Source organism: Mesitornis unicolor, unplaced genomic scaffold (genome assembly GCF_000695765.1).
Source record: "Mesitornis unicolor isolate BGI_N332 unplaced genomic scaffold, ASM69576v1 scaffold19592, whole genome shotgun sequence".
Taxonomy (NCBI): domain Eukaryota; kingdom Metazoa; phylum Chordata; class Aves; order Mesitornithiformes; family Mesitornithidae; genus Mesitornis; species Mesitornis unicolor.
Window position 1 is genome coordinate 6,207 of NW_010168742.1, and position 19,603 is coordinate 25,809.

Consider the following 19,603-nt stretch of genomic DNA (forward strand, 5'->3'; position numbering starts at 1 on the left):
AATTTGAAGTCATTTTAGGCATTATTTCTTTTAGTCTCATCACAAAGTCTGCAGAGAACATAAGGTTAGAAATGCTTTATTAAGTGTAAGGACCCTAGAATCTACAAACCCAAGTATTGTATTGTTCGTTGCAGTGAACACCTTCAGAAAGTACTCAATGATCATAAGAACACCTGTGCAGTTTTGTTTTTAAGCTTTTGTGCTACTATATGTTGTGAAAATGACTGAAACTGGCATGCAAATCAAGGGAAGGGTGAAAGGAAATATTCTGATTTTGGGGTGGGTTTTTGTTTATTTTGGGGTTTTGTTTAATTTGGGGTTGTTTTGGTTTTTTTTAGTTTGCATGAAACTACTTGAAAGTAGAACGTTGTTTCCAGCTACAGAAAGCAAACTGAACTGCTTTGAAGTGTGCTGCTGCAATGAATATTTTCTTATACATCCAGTTCTTTTCTGGAAAGTCACTGTGAGGTGTGTGCTAAACAAGCAGTGTTTAAGACTTAAATGTTGCCATGATAAAGAAACCTTCAGCACTCATTTTTAAGAGAAAAGGTGGACATAAAGATGTGTATAAAATCCCTTTCTGTGTTTGACAGTATGCATTTTATGGCAATCAGAGCATCAATGGCTATCGTAATTGCTTGATTCTCTATTTCTGCATTCATAGCCTGGTCATGCTAGTCATTTGTCAAATACATGCATGTCAATGTTCTTTTACTTCTCCAGAGCATTGCAATGTTAGATCAGCAGGCAGTGTTCACATAATAGTAATGCCTTTCCTCTTCAGTGCACCCTGGAATTTACTTAGCACCAGTGAGGATTAGACCCTTAAAGGGCACTAAGTAGTTCTCAAGGGGCAGATTTGTCATCAGCTTGCTGATCCCAGTCCATCTTCAGAACAAGATGGAAGTTTTCAGCTGGCTGTGAGCCACAAATAGCAAACACTGGAAGTGTTCACTGAGGATTATGAGGTAGATGGATATCTATGTAAATCTGAAATGTAGACATGACTTGAAATGCAGAGTAATATTAGTAAAATGGTATATGTTTTTGTCCCCTTCTTAATGGACATCTAACTAGCATGTGAGAGCTAGGTAACAGCTGTGAGCCGTGGGAAAGTAATTTGACCTTTGAGTGGTTTAGTTTTCTAGATACTAATAAATCTGGCCGAGCGCTTGGAGTTTTGTTGGGTTTTTTTCAGTAATACTGCTCAGTACCTCCTGTAGTCAGCAATGGCTAGAATGTTCTTTCTTGCTAATCTTGTTTTGTAACTGATGGTACATTTGGGCAATGCAGTATTTTCTTCTTGTGGTGAAAATAAATGAGTTTTCCAATCCAGAGCTAGATACCTGGGTGTTTTAAAATGCTGGTTTTCTAGCAAGCAGTATGCTCACGTGTACATGTAATGTAATGCAACCCTTTACAGTTTGTATGATGTGCTGTTTTCAGCAAAAACTTAGCTGTGTCATTTTTCTTTGTCTTTTCCTGTTTTGCCTGAAAGATTCCCTGTGACTCCTGGGGATTTTTGGTCATGTACTAAATCTAAGGTCATCATTAGTTTGATTGTAAAAATTGTGTTTGTTCTCTGTGTGTAATCAAATTTCAGTGGTAGCATACTGTGATTCCTTGCATGTGAGAATTAGTTTTGATGTGAAGAAAACACCTACAGGCCATGGGATAGCTGAGTCTTAAAGTGTGCTCGCTAAAGTGGGTGTGGTCAAGGAGGAAGATAGGGTTGTGTTGTGCACAGCGCTTCTAAAGCTTTGGCTGTGATAAACTGAAGAGTTTTGTGGTGAGGGCAGTGTATTTCATATCAATAAGCTGGTAAAACGTTTGTTTTGAAGACAAGAGGACACAGACTTTCAAAAACTTCAGTAAAAGTTGTGTTTTGGTTTGTTTGGGTTTTATTGTTTTTTGGTTTTGTTTTGTGGGGTTTTTCTACAGCAGCTCTACAAAGAATATGTGTAGAACATTTTTTGGCTTACTGTGTTTTAACTGTCCTTGTCACTATTTTGTACTGTTATGTGTCAATGATAGCAGCATGGGGAGCTTAATAACTGTTCTGTAGTTGAATAATTGCAAGGTGCTTGGTTTTCCCTCCATCCCAAGAGCTGGAAGATTAAGAAGGGGAATGGGAGTAGGTGAATTAATTGCTACTGCAGTGTTCCCGCTAGATCGTACTTGAATTTCTCTTTTGTGGGTACTTCCAACTACTTGATGCCTGGCGATTTTAAACTGCTTGATCTCTTAAGTATTAGGATCTAAAAAAAAAGTTTTTTTTTCAGCTCAGCGGCCTTCTGGAGTTTACATATCACCACTGTTGGAGATGAGCAGATGAGCAGAAGGTGAACAATTTAAAAAGCATTTAAGCACCTAAACTTTGTCTGTGACTGACGGTATCTCATGCTTTTCTGATAATCATCAAGGATCCATTCTCTATTTCCTTTACTTCCTCCTGCTCTTGCCTTTGTTTTCATGAATGGATTTAGAAATGGAGTTGCAAAATGATACCTTATTTTAAAACTTTAGTATTTAAGAGAAATATGCTGTTTTTATTAATGTAACTTTATACAAATATTGTGGGATTTTTGAGTTTTAAAATCCTCAAATCTGAGCCACAGTCTGCTGACAGTCCCCCATCCCACCTTTATTTAAAAGAGAAGTGATGGTATTGTCACGTTTTTGTCTTGGAAAACTCCAAATGTTATCCTTCTTGTACTAGCTAACTGGTTATACTGTATTATTTTGGTTTTTACCCCCACATTTGCATTTAGAGTCAATTAGACTTGCAGTGAACAATTACTTGTTAGATTTTCCACTAACAAGTAATTTTTAGGCCAGTTTTGTGCCATTCATGTGACTCTTGTTTCCAGCCTCATTGTGGTGCTCCCCTCCACACTTAGTTAATCCCTTGGGAGTTGCTACAGTTACTGGTGTTCTTCCTTCCACTTCACAAATTAATAGGCATCTGCCTTGATTCTCTTAAAAGCTAGTAATGTCTTCCTAACTGTATTGATCTTTGGAAAAGACTTGGCCTTTTGTAGTGCTGTGGATGTGTGGAGATGTTTGTTAGTCTCTTACTGCAAGAATTCTAATGTTCCCTTTTTTGGGGAGCTACAAAACTATATCCTGTGCTGCAAGCCTCAGGAAGAAAATTCTAGTAAGAATATATGATTGTGTTTCCATCTGCTTGTGGCTAGTGATGTGGTAACTAGTTTCATGTATGCTAGGCATGTCCATGTCATTTGTTTCCTGGACAGTCACCTCAGTGGGGCCCTCCTGAGAGTAGAGGTGTTTTTGTGGTGGTTCATCATTCCTGTTCATACTTCTTTTTAAGGGTTTTTTGCACTTCTTAGCTCAGGGACTTGAAAGTGTTTGCCATTGCTGAATCTTAATGCCATAGTTAAGTGTGTGCATCTATCCCAGCTTTAAAGATCTACCAGCTGTCAAAGATACTTGATTTCAGTTAGCATTTGCTTAGTTTTACTGATCCCAAAAGAATCCTTGCTATTCTAGGGACTATGTTGAACTTGATGCATTTATGAAGCTTTTGATTTCAGGGTGGAGTTTTTTTGTGCTTTAAGCTAGGTGCTCATACAACAGCTGTTACTGATCTGATCTCTCTCTTTTCTGGTTAAAGTGACACTTCAGAAATTAGTTTAAAATTAACATTGCCAATGACTTAAGACAGGTCTGGCCAATCTTCGTAGACCTGCCAAATTATACCAGAGTCGTCCTGTGGCTGAGTGCCACCAGGCTTGTGCTGTGTACTGAAAAGGGAATGGGGAGGGGAGTGCTACTAGGGCCACAAATGGCCACAGTAGTCCCTTGGTCTGCTCCTTCATTGTGATGAGCTTGCCAACATGCAGCACCAACTCGGGACATCCTGTAAAGCTGCTCTCAGCAGCCTTATTTCTGAATATCTGGTCAAATTTTTGTTGCAGTACATAGCCCTCACTGATGATTTTGTAACATATCCTCATGTAAGTGGTGCACTTGAACTGCTCGTGGTTGTGGACTGGAAGGTTGGCCATTCTTATCTTAGTGAAATGGGGATGTGTCTGGGGATGTAATAAGATGCAGTTAGCTACCCTAAAATACAGGCATTGTTATATCTCACAATTTATTTACTTGTTTACAGATCAGTGTGTTTAATTCTGTTGATTCTTTTGATTTTCTTGTTTAGTGTGGCAGCTTTGCATGTTTGATCAACAAAGGTCCTGATATAATTGATCTCAACACTTTAACAGTGTTGGTTTCTTAAAGGTTGTGCACTGACATACCAGTGACAGAAAAGGAAAATATAGATCAAAGTTCGTAGGCACCTGTCAGACACCGTTCTGTATTTTTGCAATAATGACAGCATTTTTCATCCTTTTCCTTATAGATCTCCTTTACCCTTTATGAACTTACATTGATGGAAATGAGCTGATCAGTTTTTTCTTCTCCTCAGTTTGATTTTACTTCTAGTGTAACTGAAAGCAAATAAATGCAGAAACACAAATAGATTAATTACCTAAAGATGAAAAAAGCCCCAACAAACCCACTTCTAAGATTTCTCAGAAACATGTATAGGATTCAGAAGTACTTTTATATTATGCTAAGTAAAAACAAGTTTAAATAAATTTTTCTTTGTGAATAGCAGGTATAGAGCTCTGAGCTAGGGATGAGATTGTCAGAGGTGGCTCACTCAAGCTGAGCTTTCATCCTTGTTCTCCTGATAGCATTCAGCATTTTTGGTAGAAGGAAAATAATTTTTCAAACTCATTGCTCCAAGACCTTGCTCATTATATGCTTTAGTCCCTAATTTTTTATGCATTTGGCTGGTTGGGTGTCCTTAGCTACACTGGGACAGAGTCTTTGTCTATACAAATCTTAATTACGTTAATTTATTCTTGAGCTTTTAATTTAGTTATATGGTTATTATTTTGTAGGCTAAAATGGTCTATTTAGTAATGTGGTCCTAGAATTTTTGTGGAGTTCTCGGTCTGATATTTTGTGGATATCTCGGTCTAATCCATTTCTTTGGTTTAGATTGATTGTTTTTTCTTCAGGTCTTGAACTAATAAAATTCTGATGCAGCTTTTTAGGGGTGTAGGTACAGCTCTTGCATTGTCAGGTGACTCAAAGCATCATTACTGAACCAAAGGAAACTTTCAAGTCTTTTTAAATAGTTAAAATAATTTGAGATCTTCAAGATAGGGTAGCAAAGCAGTTAGAATCTTAAGAGAAGTTGGCATGCTTCTACTGTTGGAAATCACTTTAGTAGAGGAGCTGGAAGTGTAGCAACAGTGCGTGTTTGGTATTAGAAAAAAGTAAACAGTTGAACTGTTGAGCAATCCTGGCTAAATTCTTAGAAGTGAAATCTGCTGGGATGTTGAAGTTGCCTTTGACGACAGCAGCCTCTTGTACAGCTGGGATGAGATTTTCATTGTTGCATTTCATGTATCTATCTCAGTTATATTCAACAAGCAATGAAGAAATAAAACAAATGGGTTGTGTTGTAGTTCTTTTCATGCGGTTGTTGATGTTGCTAGCCTGAATACGTTAATGGAAGCCAACTGTAAAATGATAGCACCTAATAACTAAAATCTTCACATGTGTTGGCCAAAAGCTGTTAATCCAGTAACCATGCATAATGTTTATTTTCTCTTTGTCGGTTTCTGATTCCAGACTTGATGTAATGTATTTCTTTTCCTTCTGCATTCTGACTTGCAAGTGGTTTGTTTGAAGTCAGAATCTTTAAAATCCTGGCTCTGTGCATTTTAATATAAATACCTTTTAACCTAGGTATGGGAATTTAATAACAGTTTACTAATTGTAACATAACCGAATGGTAAGAATGAAAAATATAAATAACAGTTGAACTGTATAACTACTGAAACATATGTAAATACTTTATGGTCATACTGTTAAAAGATCCTAAGAATGACCTTTTTGTTAGGGAAGAACACGTAGAAATTCAAACCAAAACCAAGTAATTCTAAAATTATTTGTTGTTACTGAATCTGGAGATATTGTCCACTGTCTGATTTAAGATGATTCACTCTCTTTCAAACACAGAGACAGTCATTATTTGGACAGCAGTTAACCCAAGAGTCTAACATCTGGATCCAAGACCTTTGTGCTTGTCAGTATAGAACAGGATGATGGGATGGGGTTTTTTTGGTCCAAAATAGGTTGAAGTTGTAAGATCTAAGGTGCAAGGCCATTTAGATTGAGGAGGGAACAATAAAGCAACACAGCCCAGGATGAGGGTTAGTGGCCTTAATGTATGCTGAGACAGGCTGCTTTTCCTATTCCTATTTTTGTATAATCTTGTATGCAGTCAACCAATTTGACTTTAAGACAACAGTGCAATACTATTACTAGTGTGTCCTTAGGAGTAAGCTGGTTTGTCTAGCACTAGCTACCAGGGCTGGCATCGCTGCAAGCAATGTTACTGGTGTTACTTTGGCAGAAATGCTTTCCAAAGGAGGTATTTCTGGCAGTGACATCACATAACTTTGTATCTTTAAATGTCTGCCAGTAAGTGAACTGTGTGCAAGTTTGACCATCGATCATCTGAACAAGTTCTTTCACAGCTTGGGCTTCTGCAGTATCGTGGTAGTTTGGTGTGGCTTGTATTCAGAATGGCACCCTTCACAATCAGGAAGGCCGTGACTGCTCCAGCACAGCCTCCTGGGCTCAGCATGGAAACTAGGTAGTTTGTAGTGGGTTTTTTTTTTTCCCTGTCCTTCTACCTCGTGAGCAAATGCAGCTGTTCCGTGGTTAGCTGCTGTGCAGGATGGAACCACAATGACTGGAAGAATCAGTGTCACCTCGGCATTTGGTCAGTGTTTTTAGTGGCACGGTTTATTTATTATGTATGGTGCATAGTACTATAACTCAGAAGTTTTTTCTAGCTAGTAGGAAACTGAGTTTGTGAGGACCCTGTCCTCTTGAGCTTGCCATGAGTACTTGAGAGTGTGTACACGTAGTTGTCCAGTGTGCTCGCCAGAGCAATGCCTAACCTTGCTGATGGGATCAGCAAATGGAGAGAATGCCTTATTAAGCTGATCTGGTTTCAGCCGCTGCAGTTTTATCAGGAATGGTAGATGTGGCCATTTCCAGCAGTGTCTTTAAGTTTTCTCAAGTGGAAAGTGATTCTGGCTTTGAACTTCACTGTAGTTTTTATATATAAATTGATCACTCTTACTAGTCAGCTTTAAAAAAAAATACCTCTTTTCTTTCAGATGAAGTGTTCTTTGTTTTGTGTTTATAACATGTTTCAGATTGGTCATGAAATTGGGTATTATATTTTCTTGTGAGTATTGAGAAAAAGCACTGAGCTGCTCTTTTTACTGCCAGCATAGAAAAATTATCTGTTCATCTTGGAAGGGCTGAGCTTTGGCTCAGTCCTGGGTAGGCTGCTTAGTGAGCTTTTGGGGTCGTTAAAGCCCATCACTGGAGAGCTGCTCATTTTTTCTGAGATTTCCAAAGTGAAGACTTGGTAAAATGAACTCCCAATACATCTTCTATGGATAACAAGTCTCTTGAGGCAAGAGATCCTACTAGTTCATATTAACAAAAGCTACTATCATCTGTTGGATTTTTAAAGCTTTTTAACTCTTGCTTTATATTTCAGTAAGTGTAAATGTCTGTTAACAAGGTGCCCATGTCTTGGGGGAAACACTTCTTCAAGCGTACCGTGTTGTCAAGAGTGGATTGGTAATCCACAGCAAGGCAGTGCCTTGATTTTTACTTTGGTGGATGGTCTTGAAGAGGTTTGATATATGTTCTTACCAAGAGTAAATTCAGCTTAATGTTTTGATTGCAATATTTTTTTCCTGATATCCCTCCCTATAACTTTTTAAAATATTATTGCAGTACCTGCTCCGCTCATCACTGCCAAAATGGAGGTGGTTTCAGCAGAAGTCAACAGCTTGCTCCCTGAGGAAATAATGGACACCGGTATAACCTTGGTGGAAGAGGACAGCATCGAGGCGGTTATCGTGTCATCACCAATGGGAGATTCTATTCCCATGGAAACAGAACTGGAAGAAATAGTGAATATAAGCTCCTCAACTACACCTACAGCCACGGTCACTACAGAATCAGTTACCGCACCCAGCAATCACTCAGGCGACGTGACAGTGAACACCACAATCCCCAAAACTGATGCAAATGAAGTAAAGCCTACCTTTCCAAGTGCCCTCCATAAACTTGGTGCTCAGACCCCTGTCACTATATCAGCCAATCAAATTATTCTGAACAAGACTGCCGATCTTAAAATAGGCAATCAGAGTATTAAACCGGATGGGCAAAAGCTAATTGTAACAACTTTGGGCAAGTCTGGCCAACCCATTGTTTTAGCATTACCCCACAGCCAGCTGCCACAGGCGCAGAAGACCACATCCCAAGCCCAAGGTGGAGACTCCAAGGTACAAGGCCAGCAGATCAAAGTTGTTATTGGAGGTCGGTCGGAAGTGAAACCTGTTGTTGGTGTCTCAGCTTTGACACAAGGAAGTCAGCTGGTAAACACTGCAGCCCAGCCTTCTGTCTTACCGACCCAGCAATTAAAAACAGTACAGGTAAAGTGAGTTATGACGATGAAACCTCTTAAAAAGAATTTTGTTGCTGCAACTGTTGTCCATTTTCTTCACTGACTGACACATGGTTGCTTTCAGCCTTTGCATTTATTTCTTGTATTGAAACATACAATGCTGCTCTTAGCCCATGCTTTTGTCTGTGGATGCATTTACCATTTTATGTCCTTTACCTATAGCTACTGTCTAGAAGCCTAAGGTTTGCCCCAGAGAAAGTGAGCTATTAAAATTCAGTAAATTGAAGAGCATTTTCCCATTATTTTTATTTTATAAAAATAAATTCTACATGCTTTCAGGAAGACTGCCTTGAACTCTCCATGCCTGTTTCTTTATTCAAAGTGTATACTGCTTTATTCCTTTACAAAAGAGTCCCTTTTGGCTCTTATGTTTAGTCTGTTGTTATTAAACTCTCTGGAAAAAAACCCCTACAGCATTTGAAAAAGAAGAGAAAGGTGTATCTTGTTTGCCTCAAATCTAGTTAAGCTTGTTAATAGGTATCAGTGAACTAGATGCTATCATGAGCTGGACACTTCTAGACCCTGTTCCTGAACTATGGCATGGATGTTGTTATTTGAAACCAGAGATCTGAAAATGTGTTGAAAAGACTGTTTATGACCCAAATGGTCTACTTTTCTTCTGATCTAAACTAAAGGTGAACTAAATGTGTATGACTTCATTCTAGTTGGCAGTGAAGCAGGAATAAGACCTTATGAAAGTGAAGAGAAAGTAGAACTCAATGCAGGTTAGGGTGGAAAAATATTTGTTTTACAGTCTAAATAAAATTAGAAAGTATACTAATAACTAATTTTCTGCACATGAAAAATTATGAACTTTTCAGGATATTATGAGCTGAATGGTAAGTTTCCTGATTAGTATTTAATGGCAAGCAAATGTGAGCAACTCCCAAGACAGTTTGTTTTAAAGCAGCAGGTGACTCCTGCACTGATTTCTGCTTTCTCCTCTTTTGTTCCTACCTCATACCTGTGGAAAACATGTTTCATAATGACAGTTTGAAGCATGTCCATTTTCTCATGTGACACTTATTTTTGTTCCTTGGTCATTAATGATTGTTGTCATTAAAGCTTTCAAAAAAGTGTCCGCTTGAACTCAGCATAGGAACATTTAAGAGTGGATCAGTTCCTGTTACTTGGCTTCAATTACTCCCTGAGAAGCTAAGGAGAATATGACTCGGCTCTGGTGTGCTTTTGCTCTCATGAGATGACCTGTGCCATCAGTGACTGAAATAGAGTGACTTGGCGATTGACCTCTGCTGTTTGTTAGTAGGAATTATACATATCCCTTAGAACAGCCTGTTGTAAATGGGCTTGCATCCATTTGTAAAGCTACTTAATTGCAGTTTGAGTAAATTCATTTTGTTGTGGTTGTTATTAAACCTTTGCATACCTTTGCAAAACACATTGAATTGTTAAACACCTGGCATTCCCTTTTTCATATAAGGAGAGGAGGAAGTAGAAATGAAAACAAAGACGACAACATTTAGTTGGTTTTAAGTACCTGATATTGTAGGGAAGATTATTACATTAGTACTTCCCAGACAGTGCGTTTCCGTGTGGGAAATTACTAAAATATCGGAGAGAGATATGAGGCTAGGCAGAAGATTAATGGTCTACCCTATCGTGAATGACAGAGGACATAACCCACACCTTGAGTCCCTGGCTTAGAAAATTAAGTCACCCCATCATCCTGAATGAGCCTCTTAACCTTTCAATGAGTGGAAAAGGAAGCTGTGAATGCTTCCCTGCTTCCCAAAGGCCTTGTGTAACTTACCTCTTGTGGCTTTGGCAATCGGACATCTCAGGTGCAAGCGCAGCAATTTGATTTGGTGCTAAAAAGTGAATTGGTAAATGGTTAGCCAAGATTTGACAAAGAGCTCTCTTCAGTTCTCCTTATATTGTCACTTGTAGAGGCTTTCCAGATCACTAGAGAAACTCAGTATCGCTGTAATGTAATTGTGACGTTTGAAATCTCAGCACTTGGGGAAAGGCATAATTGATCGAGTTGAACAAAATGTTCCTCAGAACCAGGCTCTCTCTCTGACTACAGTTTTAGCAGTATGAGGCTGTGAGGCATAAAATGTGGCACGACCTTGGGCTTCATCTATACCAAGAGTTTTATTACTGTTTCTTCTGCTATAGCCATTGTCCTGATTTAGTTGAAATTACTGTCCTGGATGTGTAGATAAAACTACTGGGCAAATGCATCTACTTTCAGCCTGTGGCTCCTGCCTGTGTACAGGCTTAAATACAATTATGTGCCTGCTGGTGTTCTACTTTAAGTGCATTAAGTGGAGGTTTAGCCTTGCAGATGACTCTCAACAAGATGTCCAGACCTATCGCCATTGCTGTCACTAAGCTGGTCTAACTTGAATTTGTCTTGATGTGATACCTGACTGTGTGTTTCAGCAGTTAAATCTACATGTCCATAGCATCATTGCTACCATGGCAAGGCAACTGCTAAGCCATCATCGTGGTTTTGTCTTATCATGGAGAAGTGACCACATGCACTCCCTAACCTCAGAGCACACTCCCGCTCCTATCTCAGTTTCTTCATCGTCTCTGGAGACCACTGTTCTCCTCTATTTCTAGAATCCATGATTTTCCATATTATGCCAAATATAAATTACATAGGGTGTGGCTACGTGGACAGGCTCCCATGAGGTCATCTCGGGAGTGGATTTATAAGATGTTCACTCCTTTGGGTATTCAGTCCAGCAGTAAATGCAAGGTATGCATAAATGCAGGATATGAGTAGAACACGACAGCTGAAAACTAAGTCTGGCTGTAGAAACTTGCTAGTTCATCTTGTTTAATGTAGAGTGCTTAGGAAGACACAAATTCACCCTTTCAATAAAGATGCTTGCAGATAGATCTCTGTTTCTTTAGGGGGAAGAAGGTTGGTGTGTGCCTCTAAATAGAATTTCCTTATGGATGTGCTCGTTGCTCCACAAAATATTTTTGCAGTCTAATTCAAAGTAAGTTGCTTAGCTTCCATAGGCAGCAGAATGATGTTAAGCTCCTTGTGATTAGTACAGGCAATGGCAGAGGGCTCCAGAGAGCTTGCTCTTCCTGAAGCATCAATGGGGCACTCTGTCAGCTTGGTCATTTCCTCTGGCTTCTCCAGTCTCTGGTGAAATGGATAGTGAGTTTCCCACTAAGGTCTAGAAGGCTCCCACAAGCAACTGGGGTTATCAGCTCCAGTGGCAAAAACCTCAGGAAGGCTTGATTGGCAGCAAGTAAATGCAGGAGTACACTGTGTGTACTTGGGGCCAAGGGCTGTTCTTTACCTATCACCAACCATGTTGGTGTTTTGTCATGTTTTCTAAGCCTTGAGGGAATTCAGTTGTTTGTTAGACTGTTAAGACCTTCTTTGTAGACAAACAGTTTATCCAAAAAGCAGGGGGAGGATTTATCTGAGGGAAGATACTGCAAGTTGAGTCTAAGGGAGGTGGGGGCACTAGTGTTGGCCAGCTGTTGTTTTGAGATTTTTACTTTTTTCTGAAATACTTCATGTTAACAGGTAGCTGGTATTTGACAGGTATTCATGTAAGTAATGTAATGACCATTACTAGGAAACAACCGCTGTTGTTCAGAGCTTGCTGTTCCTGCTGCATGTTGATCATGAGCCTGACTTTGCCCTCGCTTCAGAGAGTAAAAGCAATAGCAGTTGAGTTACAATAATGCCTTATGTCTGGGTAAAATTAATTTCAGCAGAACTGAAATCTCAAAACCATCAAATGAAATGTAGGGAATTTATCAGAAATTAAAAATGTGTAAATGTACCAAAAAAATACTGATAAAGTGCCTGCTCATCTCTCAGCTGTGTATGTGCTAAGAGAACTGAATCCTTGAAATGTTAAGATGGCCTTGAGTTAAATTTGTGAACTATGCTGTGACTGAAACTTCCTTCTTCAAAGAACTTATATTTCAAGGTTTTAGTTAGTATCTCTCCAAAAAGAGGAGTTTCTTAATTCTCTGTTTCATTTTAAGCCTTAACTATTGCATACCACCTATAAGGTTGAGTGTCTATGAGTAAGAATCAAGGGGAAGGCCAACAAGGCAGACATCTCCGTGGGAGTTTGTAACCAATCGGACCACCCAAGCAGGAAGGTGAGGCTGATGAAATACCGTATAACCAGTTGGGAGAGATTTCGTGATTATCACCTCTTGTTCTTATGGGGGAATTCAACTTCCCAGATATCTGCTGGAAATGCAACACAGCAGAAAGGGAACAGTCCTGGAGGTTCTTGGAGTGTGTGGAAGATAACTTCCTGACACAGCTGGTGAAGGAGCCAACAAGGGAAGGTGCCCTGCTGGACCTGGTGTTTGTGAACAGAGAAGGACTTGTAGGAGATGTAATAGTTGGAGGCCACCTTGAGCACAGTGATCATGAAATGATAGACTTATCAATTCTTGGAGAAGTCAAGAGAGGGATTAGCAGAACTTCCATCTTGGACTTCCATAGCGCAGACTTCAGCATGTTTAGGGACTTGGTTGGCAGAGTCCCTTGGGAGGCTGTCCTGAAGGGCAAAGGAGTCCAGGAAGGCTGGACACTCTTCAAGAACAAAATCTTAAAGACACAAGAGCAGGCCATCCCCACGTCCCGAAAGATGGGCTGGTGAGATAGAAGACCAGGCTGGCTGAACAGAGCTTTGGCTGGAACTGAGGAACAAAAGGAGAGTTTATGGCCTTTGGAAAAGGTCACAGGTCACTCAGAAGAACTACAAAGACACAGTGAAGCTGTGCAGGGACAAAATGAGAAGGGCCAAAACTAGAACACAATCTGGCTACTGCCATAGAAGACTATAAAAAAAGCTTCTATAAATACATTAACAGCAAAAGGAAGACTAGGGAGAATCTTCCTCCTTTATTGGATGCAGGTGGAAACACAGTGACTAAGGATGAGGAAAAGGCTGAGGTACTTAATGCCTTCTTTGCCTCAGCCTTTAATAGCAGGACTTGTTTGCTGGGTATGTGGCCCCTTGAGCTGGAAGGCAGGGATGGGGAACAGAATGAGACCACCATAATCCAAGAAGAAATGGTTAGTGACCTGCTGCACCACCTAAACATCTACAAGTCTATGGGGCCAGATGGGTTACACCTGAGAGTGCTGAAGGAGTTGGCAGATGTGATTCCCCAAGCCACTCTTCATAAATTATCAGCAGTCCTGGCTAACTGGGGAGGTCCCAGTGGACTGGAGATTGGCAAATGTGACGCCTGTCTACAAGAAGGGCTGGAAGGAGGGTCTGGGAAACTACAGAGCTGTCAGTCTGAGCTCGGTGACTTTGGGAAGGTCATGGAACAAATCATCTGATCAGGCCCAGTCAGCATGGGTTCAGGAAGGGCAGGTCCTGCTTAACGAACCTGATCTTCTATGATAAGGTGACCTGCCTAGTGGATGAGGGAAAGGCTGTGCATGTTGCTTACCTGCACTTCAGTAAACCCTTTGATACTGTTCCCCACAGCATTCTCATGAGTATGTTTACTCAAGGCTTGGACAGATGTACACTCTGCTGGATGGCTGGGCTAAGAGAGTGGTGGTGAATGGAGTTAAATCTGGTTGCCAGGCAGTCACAAGTGGTGTTCCCCAGCGCTTTGAGACCACTCCTGTTTAGTATCTTCATCGGTGACCTGGACAAGGGAATCAAGTGCACCCTCAGTAAGTCTGCAGATGACAGTTAGGTGGGAGTGTTGATCTGCTTGAGGGTAGGCAGGCTCTACAGAGGGACCTGGACAGGCTTATGAGCTTCAGGACTTGGCACTGGGCCTTGTTGCACTCGGGTAACAGCAACCCCATGCAATGCTACAGGCTTAGGGAAGAGTGTGTGGAAAGTTGCCCAGCAGAAAAAGGCCTGAGGGTGTTGCTTGACAATCGGCTGAACATGAGCCTGCAGTGTGGCCAAGGCAGCCAAAGGCATCATGGCCTGCATCTAAAATAGTATAGCCACAGGACTGGAGGAGTGATTGCCGTACTTGAGTAGTGTGTTCATTTCTGGACACTGCAGTATAAGAAAGACATTGAGAAGCTGGTGAGGTATCTTGAGAATAAGTCTTATGAGGAGCAGCTGAGGGACTTGGCATTGTTTAGTCTGAGGACAAGGAAGCTGAAGGGAGACCTTTTCACTCTCTACAACTACCTGAAAGGAGGGTGTAGAGAAGTGGGTGGAGGTCTCTTCTCACAAGTTACAAGCAATAGGATAATAGGAAATTGTGTAAAGTTACACCAGGGGAGGTTTAGGTTAGTTGTTAGGAAAAACTTTCACACTGAAAGGGTTTACCAAAGACTGGAACAGGCTGCCCAGGGAAGTGGTGGAATCACCATCCTTGGATGTGTTTAAAAGCCATCGAGATATGGTGCTCAGGGACATGGTTTAGAAGTGGGCATGGTAGAGTTAGTTCTAACGGTTGGACTTGATGATCTTAAAGGTCTTTTCCAACCATAACGATTCTGTGATTCTATGAAAGCAGCCAACGTGACCTGGGTGCAGGATTCTTCTGAAGAATACTCGTAGGGTAACCATGGAGCACCACATGGGTTCCTTTAAATGAGGTCTTTTTTCTGGCACTGTCTGGTGCCAGAGCTGCTTGCTGCTGGCTTCTGTGGGCTGGACACAGCTCAGGCACACAGAGGCGATGTTTGCTTTCCACAGGAGTCTGGAGGGCTCCGGTGCCATAGCAGGGAGGAAGCTCCAGCTCCCCAGCTGTGCCATGAGTGTGCTGCTTGGAGCCGAAACAGCCTCACACCCACTCCATGCAGGACAGCTGGTGAATTTATTATGTGCTGCTGAATACTTCGAATGTTTTGGTGTTACTCTACTGTAAAGGAGGTGTTTTCAGTCAGCATATTCTATAAATAGGATTTTGTGTAGGAAACCACAATATTCAGCCTACTCAATTGCTTAATTTCAACACAACTTTCTTAGGCTATTAAAAGTAGCTGTCATCTCTGTATCTTTGCGTATCTGCGAGATTTCTCTAGTTAGCTACTTGAGTAATAGAGGCAGTTCTGCATCTTTGAGAGGTGTCTCCCCACGTGGATGTCAATGTTGTGCCTTTGATTTTGCTGGAATTGGTGGCTTGTGCTAATGGCATGTGTCTGGGTGTGTGTGGTGAAGCGGGGGGGAGTATGGGCCTGACCTGCAGAGTGGGTAAATGGAAGAGCTTCAGTAATGCCTTCCAGTGTGCTCGCCTGGCCTTTGGGTATCGAGTTTCAGGGAAGGTCTTAGCAGTAGTCTCCAACTACAGGCAACCTTTACAGTCAACAGATTAAAATAGTCTTTGAAGGAAGTCAACTTCTTAACTGAACTGTTCACCAGCTGCATGCCGGTGTATAGAACTATTAGGATAAATCCATCTGGTAACTTCTGTCAGAGTGGAAAAGATTAAAAAAGTATTGATTAAGAATTTAAGACTATAAAACCCTGCTCATAAAGATTTCAAGGTCAAATTATCTGTATCATCAAATTGCACATACATGTTCCTGGTCCAGTTGTATTTCAGGAGACAGGATCGTGCAAGGAAAAAAAGGCCCACTTGTACCTGGATGTAGCCAACTGATTGATTCTTGTCTAGTGAGTATCTAAAACCTTCAGGGACTGGTGATCCACATACATTTTGAGAACTCTTGTAGAAATCTGTTTCCCCAGTTGCATGATAAAAGTGTGCTATGTCAGAACAGGTCAAGACATGTTTTAGATGTCTAGTGGTTGTCACATTTAAATCAATCAAGGAACAAGTTTTTTTACTAACTGGCTGAAAAAGAAGTAACTTGTTTAGAGCTTCAAGTATTAAGACTTGTGCATTTAATCATAACACTTCTGTATAGATAAATTGCATGTAATAAATAATTTTGGCATCTTGAAGATGAGGTGTGTTTGCACAGAGAGATATCTTAACCAAATCCTTTACAGTTTTTGGTATCCTGTTTTGATGGCTGGTTCTCTGAAGGGGCACGGATGATATCCTAGTACTCTCCATAGAGAAATGGAGGTGTAAACGCAAAATAAGGAATTATTCTTCTAATTTTGTGTGCAAGTATTGCCCTCTCTTTCTGATGTACTTAACAATACAATAATGTAGAGCCAAAATGCTCAAGTTACTTTAGATCTTTTTTTCTTCCACCTTTCAGATTGCGAAGAAGACACGAACCCCAACTTCTGGGCCAGTGATCACCAAGCTGATCTTTGCAAAACCAATAAATAGCAAAGCTGTTACAGGGCAGACCACTCAAGTGTCACCGGTCATTGCAGGTTGTACTTTGACTTGTTTTGCTTTACCACTTTTTAATGGCTGTCCAAAGATGTCGTGATTGCAGAAATTCTGCTGTATTGATGATTCTACTGTAGTTTCTGTGAAGTACCTCAAGCAATTGAAAAATGTCAGCAGAGAATTTTGTAGGTAGAAGGAGATAAATGCAGTGGTTGATACCCTTACACTTTGCTCATTTTTAATTATCTTTGTTATTGTAGAGTTTGATCATTTTGCTTTTTCTGTAAGATGCTTTTGCTTTTTGGATTTTGGGGAGGAGAAAAACATACCTCACAGGGAAAACACTGTTCAGTAACAGAAAGTATTTGTAGGTACCTTATATAAATGCACAAGGAGAAAAGGAGACACATGCTCTTGTATTACTTTAATTTACTTACGTTTGGACCTAAATGTAATACATGCAAATAGCAAGAAAAATGTTTGAGTGGACAAAAGTTAATAAAACTGTGTTGTTTCTGTTAAGTTGTTCACCTACTTCAGAAATAAGCATCGCCAAAGACTTAAGAAGGTAACTAAGGCAAATAAGAACTGGTTTGTCTCTTTGGAAAACAAATCTGTGTCCTTAAAAACAAACAACCAACCCAAAAAAACCCTCAACCAAATGCCAAACCACACAGTGTAATCATTTGTTTGTTATGGCAGTAGGACTGATGTGTCCCTTGATAAATGCATCACTGCATGTATTCAAGTATCATCTGAGACATGTAAATCATCTCAAAAGGACAAATGTAGGAAGCCAGAATCATCCTCAGAACTTTGAAGGATGTCTTTAACTGTTTCCAGATTGACCAACCCAAGTAGGACTAAAATCTTTTCTACATGTTTAAATGAATTTAAGCCTTTATAGAGCTGGGGCTTGATCTGGTTTTAAAAAGAATGCAACTGTCTCCTGTATTGGAAACTTTGATAGATACAAGTGAATGGCACATAACTGAAACGATCTTTCCTTGAGTTGTGAGACTGTCTGTGTCCTGGGAATTCTGTGAGCTGAGGTGGAAGTTGTACATTTGAAAGACTTGTCAATACAAGGAGCTGTTTTCTGTTTACGAAACTGACAGCAAGGGGCCTCAGAGGGGATGTAGTGAGAAAGGGAAAGCTGTCACTAGGAAAAAACCAACTTGAAGCACTGAGTACTGTAGATGGTAAAATTCCCACAGATTCTGACATTTTTCAGGTTGTATGTGGCTTTAGCAGCTGCTGGCAACTATGTATGCTGTTACTTAGGCTGCACAAAACTGAAGGTTATTTTAGAGCACATAGAACTTGGAGGAAGACATCTTTATATGGGTATGATGCCTTTTCCTTTGGGTTCTAATGGACTTAATTGTCCTATCACTGGTTGATTTTGAGTGGAAAAGTTACACTGGTGTGTGTTTGTTTCTTATTTTTATGCATGTAGTACAAGAGAATGGGTGACAGAGAGGCTATGATAGAAATCAGTCTGAGCCAAAGTGTAGCAGAGAAAAGCTCAGTAGTTAAGCCCTCTTTGGAAAAAGAACTTAAAAGTACGAAAAAAAGCAACAACAACAAAAATCCCTCTGTTTTCCACTCTGGGAGTTTTGCAACGTTCCCGAGATTGATTTCATTATTTGGAGCTGTTGGTTTTGATGGGAACATCATATATTCTATTAGGCAGTGGAAAAAAAACAACCACCAACACAGAGCAGAAAAAAATACTGAGTGTAGCGAGATCAAGCACCTTTTTCTTGGTTACTGTAACGCAGCTTGTTTCAGCTGGCTGAGGTTTTAAAAGGAAGTAGCCCCCCACAGATGCCAGATTTCTCTGTATCTTGGCCGCAGCCCAGGGAGTTCCTAGGAAGCTGCCAGCTGGCTGAGGGTTTGTGTGCAGCGCAGGTGGATTGGGGGTATGCGCGCCTCAGGATGATGTGCTGGCTTCAAAGAATTTTCAGCTGAATGTCACAGAAAGCTTAATGCACATTTAGCTTTTTTTAAGCCTCAGTAAAGGTCTTTTTATTTGCAGTAATGCCAATTAGGTTCTTTTTTACTGCTAAATCTAACTTAAAGAATGCTCATGTCCTTTCTATTAGGCAATACACTCTCAGAAGTAGGGGTCGATTGTGCGATATGCAGGGAAAACTTTTGCTTTAGAAGTTAATGTAAACACGGATAACTGAGGAGCTGATGGTGTCTTCACTGTTTATAGGTAGAGTTGTTTCACAGTCTGCTCCAGGAACACCACCAAAGACAATAACAATCTCTGAGAGTGGAGTCATTGGATCATCTTTGAGTACGACAACACAACAGACATCAAATAAAATAGCTATCTCACCACTCAAATCCCCTAATAAGGTAAGGACCTGGTTCTGGTTGCAGCCCTTCTGCACAGTGGTCTGAATGGAGTGGTCTCTGTGTCTTTGCTACAAGCCGTTAACTATCCAGCCGCTCCAGAGTCTCCATTGCGCATCACAATGCTTGGTGGTAATGGCTTAAGCAAGATTTTTTGCAGTTGGCTCTGTTACTGAGGTTTTAACTGAGGGATTACTGCATTAGTTTCCTTTTCCTGCCATTCCCTGTGCATCAATTCTGAGAGCATCTGTTCTCTCTTAGCGAAGTGCTCAAATGGTAGGTTTTTTTTATGCCTTCATAAATAGTCAGCAGGCTGCTTATGAGGAGACCTCGGTGATGTTAACAGGTTAGCACTTACTAAACGTTGTCTGCTAGTGCATAGATAACTTAGTAATCACAAAAATCCATGGGGCTGGATGGAATTCA

At 40.5% G+C, this 19,603-nt stretch overlaps 1 protein-coding gene across 1 annotated transcript; it reads left to right on the forward strand.

The window, feature by feature from the left end:
• Positions 1–3,167: 3,167 nt before the first annotated feature.
• LOC104536507 (protein lin-54 homolog) lies at positions 3,168–19,180 on the forward strand (the record flags this gene model as incomplete). Its single annotated transcript, XM_010179135.1, has 4 exons — positions 3,168–3,192; positions 7,867–8,570; positions 16,731–16,851; positions 19,035–19,180. Coding segments are annotated over exons 1-4 (996 nt in total), but the record flags the coding sequence as incomplete, so codon positions are not given.
• Between the last annotated feature and the right edge of the window lie 423 nt (positions 19,181–19,603).